The 7677-nt window shown below is 24.4% G+C and overlaps 2 protein-coding genes across 4 annotated transcripts in view; one reads left to right on the top strand and one right to left on the bottom strand.

Annotated features, from left to right (window-relative positions):
• The window catches only part of LOC102671114 (activin receptor type-2B), a 4571-nt gene extending 669 nt beyond the window's left edge, over nucleotides 1-3902 (bottom strand). Inside the window, exons 1-8 of one of the 2 annotated variants that reach the window (XM_006612155.2) lie at nucleotides 3335-3902; nucleotides 1662-1852; nucleotides 1408-1582; nucleotides 1190-1344; nucleotides 710-1089; nucleotides 453-639; nucleotides 253-390; nucleotides 40-174 (exon numbers count right to left, since the gene is read on the bottom strand). In XM_006612155.2, coding sequence (XP_006612218.1) covers nucleotides 40-174; nucleotides 253-390; nucleotides 453-639; nucleotides 710-1089; nucleotides 1190-1344; nucleotides 1408-1582; nucleotides 1662-1852; nucleotides 3335-3383 — 1410 coding nt within the window. In that variant the 5' untranslated portion in view covers nucleotides 3384-3902. The remainder of the gene's footprint in view (nucleotides 1-39; nucleotides 175-252; nucleotides 391-452; nucleotides 640-709; nucleotides 1090-1189; nucleotides 1345-1407; nucleotides 1583-1661; nucleotides 1853-3334) is intronic. The other variant, XM_006612156.2, reaches the window with a different exon arrangement.
• Nucleotides 3903-4308: 406 nt separating this feature from the next.
• Nucleotides 4309-7120, top strand: LOC102681361. 2 transcript variants are annotated; one of them, XM_006612143.2, is made up of 7 exons: nucleotides 4309-4743; nucleotides 4827-5000; nucleotides 5123-5325; nucleotides 5393-5546; nucleotides 5640-5908; nucleotides 6233-6448; nucleotides 6537-7120. In XM_006612143.2, the coding sequence occupies exons 1-7, from the start codon at nucleotides 4695-4697 to the stop codon at nucleotides 6588-6590; spliced, it is 1119 nt and encodes a 372-aa protein (XP_006612206.1). In that variant the 5' UTR covers nucleotides 4309-4694; the 3' UTR covers nucleotides 6591-7120. The 2 variants fall into 2 exon arrangements, with proteins under 2 accessions (XP_006612206.1, XP_006612207.1); XM_006612144.2 differs by having other exon boundaries at nucleotides 4343-4743; nucleotides 4902-5000.
• The last annotated feature ends 557 nt before the right edge of the window (nucleotides 7121-7677 follow it).

Below are 7677 nucleotides of genomic sequence, written 5' to 3'. Positions count from 1 at the left end.
TATATATATATTTTATAATTTTGTAAAGCGAAATTTATTTACAGGATGTTTACGCCATGTTTCTAAAATGATTGGCCTTTCTTTTTTATGAACAACACTTTCTTGCATATCTTCCAAAGTAGGATGAAGACCCACTTCATCTTCAAATGGTAATCTATATTCACCTATTGGTCCCTAAAATGAATAAATGCAATTTAATTTAATTAATAATGCAATATTTAATGAACTAAAATATATATGTAAATAATTTACATCTTGCACAGTGCATCGTGAAGCTAACTCCCAAAGTACCAATCCACAGGCATACATATCAATTCGTAAAAACGAATCCCTTGTAAAATTAATTGCTCCTTCTAAAACTTCTGGGGCCATATATCTTCTTGTTCCAACCTATAAATAATAAATCTTATATATTTTAATATATATATGCATATTAAAATATTAATATATACCTGTCCATGAGTATCTCCACAAGGTTTGCCAGGATGAAATATCAATGCTAAACCAAAATCTGCTATACAAGCACTCATATCAGCTTTAAGTAAAACATTTTTTGACTTGAAATCTCTATGAGCCACAGCAGGTTTGTAGCCATCTGCTTTATTGGCTGGAATTTCTTCATGCAAATGCATCAAGCCTCTAATAAATTAAAAATCTTATCACAATAGAAGTATATAAGATATTTCTTAAACTTCTATTGAAATATTACCTTGCCATGGATTCTGCTATTCTACACATCTCAGGCCATGTAACAACATTTGCCTTCAAATAATCACATAATGAACCTTTTTCATGATATGAAGTAATTAACCAAAATTCTGCTTGTAAATTATCTCCTCTCTTTTCAACGCCTATAAAACGTAATATATCTTCATGATCCATATGAGCAAGTTTGAAAATTTCTTGTTCAGTTTGCCAGGATTGTTTATCCTGTATTGGAAACACTTTAACAGCAACAATTTCGTTTTTCAATTGTGCTTTCCAAACAGCTCCAAAACGACCTCGAGCTTTTATTTCAAGAAGTTGTATTGGACGCAACCCCAAATTAGGAGATGGTTGCGGTAATGGAAGAGGTTCTAATGTTGGTACCTACAAAAATTATTTTGTGTGACATTTACGTAATAAGAATAATTTATGATATAATATGTAACTAAAGACTTATAACATTTAATAATTAAGAGATCTGTACATATGCCTTCCAAACCTCGTTGAAATATCCCGACTTTCGACGTCGGTAACACCAGTATAAAAATGGCAAAATAATAGCAAGCAAGAGCATTGGTATTGATATTGACAAAACAAGTGTTATTATTTGTTGTTCCGTATTTGGAACAGGTTCTGAATCTGAAATAATTTTAATATTTTAATTAATAGAATAAATATTCAATCCTTAAAATGAATATTTACCATGAATATCAGGTTGAATAGGTTTAGAAGAAGAAGTTGGATGAGGATCCCATGTAAAATTCTGATTGCACATATTACCATCGCAACAACAAAAAAATAATTCTTTTTTTCTTTCTGCACTGTTTTCAATACAATGTGGTCTATCATAACAATCATTACTATCTAAAAAACATCCCTGAAATTTATAATTTAATCATAAAAATAGAACTTCTTAAAAATAAATATTATCAAATCTATAATTCTTCTTTTTGCACCTTTAATTTAATTATAGACTTTTTAGTCACATTATCAATTTGCCACAGTACATAACAATGATTTCTTTTGCCTGGATCATGTGGTCCACATTCTTCTCTTCCTGAACATTCTTGTTGCGATTCTGTACACATTGTTTCATTATAAAATTCACAAACTGAAGAACCTTTGACATCGTGTCCTAATGAAAATCCTAAAATATAAAGTTTTTTATATTTTCAATAAAATTAAAAAAAAGGCTTAAAATCTGTAATAAAATATTTATAAAAAGAAAACAGTTACAGAAAGTAATTTTAATAATATTATATAATGAATTTCATAAAATATGTGAACATACATTTATTATATTTAATTAAAAAAAAATATTATTTTTTTTATTAATCATATATTGAATTTTATAAATTCATTGTCACATAATTTATTTTTTTAATATATTTAATTTATCTTATCTAATTTATCTATCATTATTTTACTCCAAAATTATTTTTCTTTAATTTTAATATTTTTTTCTCAATATTTTTTTATCAATATGAAAAATTGAAAATAATATTTAATAATTCTTAATTTAAAACTTAAATATAATATTTTGTTATTAATAAAAATTTTTTTATAATCTTTTTGATTCTTTCAATTTTTAGATATTTTCTTGTTTTATTAAATATTTATAGAAATTTACAAAAAATTTTCATGAAACGAAATTTTAATCTTTCATATCTTTTACATAATAGAAAAACATAAATAAAATATTTGAATCACATATTTGTGATTCAATTCAATAAATATAGAATAATAAATCACATATATAAGTGTAAAACATTTGATTAAATATGCAATAAAAACAGAAAAACAAACAATCAACCAAGAGTATCATTAAAAATTAAGACAACAACAAACAATATCAGACTTAGATAATTTCATCATTTCCAAAATTTCTAATTCTTTTTCTAAAATGATTATAAAATGCTTATTTCACATCGATCACATTAATACCGATTACTAAGTCGATGTTTTGAGATACATACATCGTTTCTAATAAGATCAAGAACAACGAAATCTTTGTCGATTATTTCGACAATATTTGTCATAAATTCGTTCCAGTCTTAGACACTTCGAAAAATATATTTATAATACATTGTTTTTTTCTTTTTCTGTTATATATTTAAATCTACATGTCATGACAATAGATTAATATCTGAGAGAAGAATTAAACATATCAATTTTATATTTACATTATTGTTAAATAATAATATACTGTGGCGATCTTTTTATAATTGTCACCAGAGGAACAATAATACATCGAAAATACATTTATTGAAAGTTTTTGTTTATTGTTTTCTACAAATATGTACATTTTTAATTTTTTTTTTTTGACTTTATTATTTTAATATTTCAATATAAGCTATTCAATAAGCTTATTAAATAGCCTTACAGATGAATTCTTTACTAGCAAATTTAAGAAAAAACGCGTACCTTTTCTTTTTTGTTATACTTTCTTTTTTTTCTTTCCTTTAATTAATATCACAATATAATATCGACTTATAAAACAATTATACAATTTTAATAAAAATTCAAAATATATTTGATAAAAAAATGATATAATTTTTGAAAGATTTCTCATTATTATGTATTTTAATTTGCAAATAGAACTGTCAAATAAAAGAGAATGTGCAATTACCTAACAATCCTAAGATGAGATATGGCAGTATCGTCGCATATGCGGACATCGTGAACAGATCGTAAAAGCATACCAGAAATATTTTTAAAGTCTAGATGCACGGGTTTACGATGTGATTAAAGCGCCGAACTTTGATGCGCAAGGTCCGGAATTCGCGCTTAGCTGTCACATCTGGGTTCTTTTTTCATAATCCATTTGTATTGGTTTTTCAGATACTATGGCACCATGTTTGCCAAGAAGATTGAAGGCAATAAATTAAAAAAGAAAAGGAATTGAGTCTATTAGCTATTAAGCAAATTGTAGTAATTCATCCACCAACACATCTCTCTTCCTTTCCTCTCTCACATTTATGTCGGAGCACAGACACCATGAATTTATATCATTTTTTCATCTACTAATCAGTGCGATTTTGAATTATTACAATTATTTTAATAAAAGAATGATAAAATTTAATGGATACAAGTATACTTTAAATGTAATATTTTAAAAAAATTGATAAAAATCAACTGAACTTCTGATTTTATAATCCTACATGCCAGACGCACAGCAAATAGATCATAAACTAATAGATGGCAATAGAACATCGACGTTGATAGAAACTTGAGTTGCATTTTACATTTTATTTTTTTAATTACAAAACTTGATTGAGTTATAGAATATTTGCATATTTTAATATTTTATTTAATATAGATTAAGAAAAAAACCAGAAAAAATATTAAAATATTATAAATAAAAAATTTTTACATCTTATTATATGAAAATAATAGTTTTAATATATACATACGGATCATATAATATATAATAATTTTTTTTTAATTTTTAATTGTTAAACTCATAATATATATAACATTTATAATGAAATCTATAATAAGTATTTATAATTATTGTTAAATCAAATCTCTGTCAATAAAGAAGAAGAACATTTCTATCGACTGCATTTGGATCAATTTTAGAACTCGACCAAATATATCGATCATTCGTAATCTCGTTTTTTAGTAGTTGCTCTTCATATTTTGTTTATTAGTGACTAATATACAATTTGGAATGTATTTAAATTGCATTCAAGAATTGTCAGTGAACGGTACCTCATGATTCTGTCTTCCTCTAACTTAAAACAGTCAAAAACTACATTTAGTATTGATGATCTTGACAAGAAATATTGGTGTAACACAGTGAGAGCATATTTAATTGCAGTAAATTTTTAAGGTTAGATGAAGGATGGCACAGTGATTTGATAACTATATCGCAATTGAAGTTTTTTTTTATGAAATATCATAACGCTTAACGTTTTCTTTATTTTGACATAAATATACGAAAACTTATAAAGAAATAACGGTGTAAATTTAAATGACAAATAATTATGGCAACATCTGGTTCTGATAAAAAACCAAGAATAATCATTTTAGGAGGTAAAAATATTTTAATTTATATGATAGTATATAACGGAAGTGATAAATAATATAACTGAAAAGAAATTTTATCATTGAAACAGGATGTGGTTTCATAGGTCGTAATCTTGTAGAATATTTACTTGATAACGATCTTGTGTCTTTTATACGTGTCGTAGATAAAGTACCACCGCAAACCGCTTGGCTAAATGCTAAACATCAACAATTATTTGAGCATCCTTTGCTTGAATTTAAAAGCGCTAATTTAATCAATGCAGGTAATGTAAATATCGATAAAAGTTTTATTTCGACGAAACAATTGCAATAATTATTAACTATATATTTTATATATAATATATTATAATTATCTATATATAATCTTTGAATTTTTTGTTTATAGTATCTTGTCAAAATGCATTTTTATCTGATAATCCAATTGATTTTGTAATTAATTGTGCTGGAGAAACAAAAAGTGGTCAAACAGATCCTGTATATAAAGAAGGAATTTATAAGTTGAGTATAAATTGTGCTCAACAAGCTGCAAAATTACAAGTTAATCATTATGTAGAAATATCTTCTGGTAATTTTAATACTTCTGAAAAAGTATGTGAACTTTATTATTATTGTGTCAAATAATTTATTACAAATATCAAGTTTTAATATTTTTTAGCATCCTCTTAAAGAAGAAGAAGCTGGAGAGCCATGGACATTTGTTGCAAAGTATAAATTACAAGTAGAGAATGATTTAAAAAATATACCAAATTTAAACTATACAATACTTAGACCTGCTATTGTATATGGTTGTGGTGATAGGAATGGATTAGGTAATAATAATGTATTTTTTATTAAAAAATTAAAAATCAATAAATATAATTTTATAAAATATTCTATATATAGATAAAAAATTTTTTTTATAGCACCACGTTTAGTGGTAGGAGCTGTTTATAAACATTTAGGAGAAATGATGAAGTTACTTTGGGGACCAGATCTTCATATGAATACAGTTCATGTGAGAGATGTAGTTAGAGCTATTTGGCATGTAGTAAATAGCCCAGATACTATAGGCAAAACATACAATGTTGTTGATGAAGATGATTCAACTCAAGGATCAATCAGTGCTATAGTTTCAGAATTATTTAACATCAATCATGATTATTGGGGTACTGCATTATCCACCCTAGCTAAAGTATGGAAGAAAATTTTTATTATTTTTTTCTTTTTTTTTTATATATTTATTTGTGTTATTCTTTACGTATATATTTTATTATGCAGATTTATATTGTTCTATATATACCATATGTGCACATATCGCATATTTATTTTTTTCTTAACTTAAAATAAGACAATAATTAAATTAACTATTTTAAAGCATATGTATATATATACATATATATGTATTTATAATAATAACTATATTTACTATATATATTTTAAAATAATGGAAATATTTTAGTAGTTAGTAATTTAAAGTTTAGTAATTTAAAATTATTTTTGTTTATATATATTTTAGACAGATATGAGTTCTATTGTTGAAGAAGTAAATGACAAACATATGGGACCTTGGGCAGAAGCTTGCAATAAAGATGGAGTGGAAAATAGTCCCTTGTCTCCATATATAGATCAAGAGCTTCTTTATAATAAACATCTATATCTGCAAACAGGAAAATTATTGAGTATTGGATTTACTTATCTTTATCCAAAACTCACAAAAGATGCTTTAAAAGAGGTTAATAATTATTTATGTAATTAAAACAATATAATTTCTTTACTATTGTTTTTATTAAATATTTTAATTATTTATTAATTATTTATAGGTTCTTGATGATTACGTAAACATGAAAATATTTCCACATTCTTTGGTTCTATAAATTTTAATATTACAGACTGCCAAGATCAAATATTGAAAAAGCTTACAATAATTTTTATGAAATAATTTTTGGAGCGTTTCACCTTGTGCCTAGTAATCTATGCAAATTGCATACTTTGTATTTGCATATTGTATGTTATATACATTACTCGTATTTTACCAGCTAACAAATATTGTTAGTCATGTTTATAAAATAATGGAATATGAAGATTTCATGTATAAGCCTATTGCGAATGTGATAAACTAGGATTTAATGTACTTAATTTTATTATAGTTTGAGGTATGAAATTTTTGCATCTTAGAGTTGCTAGTCAAGTTTCGACATTACAAATAACTTGAAATTAAAGAATAATGAAGAATGAACGTAAAACTAGATATTTACATACCTAAATATAATATATTATAGCACATAACATTATTTGGATAAATATTTTAGAGAATCATGTATATCGCCAAAATGCTTTTTATACTAAATTTTTAAGACTGGAAGAATAAATAAAACTGTTAAACAATTAATGAAATCTGTAGAAATGCGAATTGTGTTTTTATATCCATTGCATTCCATTTAATGTATCTTCCAAAAGCTATTGATTCAGAATAACTTAGAAATCTTTTTATTCCAAGTAAATTGACTGCTTTTGTGGTTATATAAATTTAAAATATTATATCAAATTATATAATGTATTAAATCAAGTACAAATAATATTAATTAAGTTAGAAAATATTTCAAAAATGCCAAACAAGAAAATTAATAAAAATAAGAAAATGAAGAAAATTATATAAAAGTAAACTTAATTTTTGCATAAAATATTATAATAAAATAGCAATAATTGCCAAAATAAAATTAAGAGTAATACTCTTCTAAAATAATTGTTATTAATTCTTTAATAATAAAGTTATTCATTTATGCATTTATTCACTTATTTTTTTTTTTATACCTTTGCAATTGTTTACAAATGAATATTTTTCAGAAGGATATTGTTTTTTATATGTTTTAATACAATTAATAACGATACACTATCTTACTTTTATTTCAATCATTGATTATAACAAGATACTGAAAATCAACAATATCATTAAATATTTTG

Source organism: Apis dorsata, unplaced genomic scaffold (genome assembly GCF_000469605.1).
Source record: "Apis dorsata unplaced genomic scaffold, Apis dorsata 1.3 scaffold_99, whole genome shotgun sequence".
Taxonomy (NCBI): domain Eukaryota; kingdom Metazoa; phylum Arthropoda; class Insecta; order Hymenoptera; family Apidae; genus Apis; species Apis dorsata.
This window is presented reverse-complemented; position numbering and strand designations above follow the sequence as displayed.

What these genes read in the sequence shown, in the direction of transcription:
- LOC102681361 (XM_006612143.2), top strand. Translation starts at nt 4,695, where the DNA reads ATGGCAACATCTGGTTCTGATAAAAAACCAAGAATAATCATTTTAGGA. An exon ending in AAGAATAATCATTTTAGGAG is followed by an intron (nt 4,744 to 4,826) that starts GTAAAAATATTT and finishes TCATTGAAACAG; the next exon opens with GATGTGGTTTCATAGGTCGT. An exon ending in CATTATCCACCCTAGCTAAA is followed by an intron (nt 5,909 to 6,232) that starts GTATGGAAGAAA and finishes TATATATTTTAG; the next exon opens with ACAGATATGAGTTCTATTGT.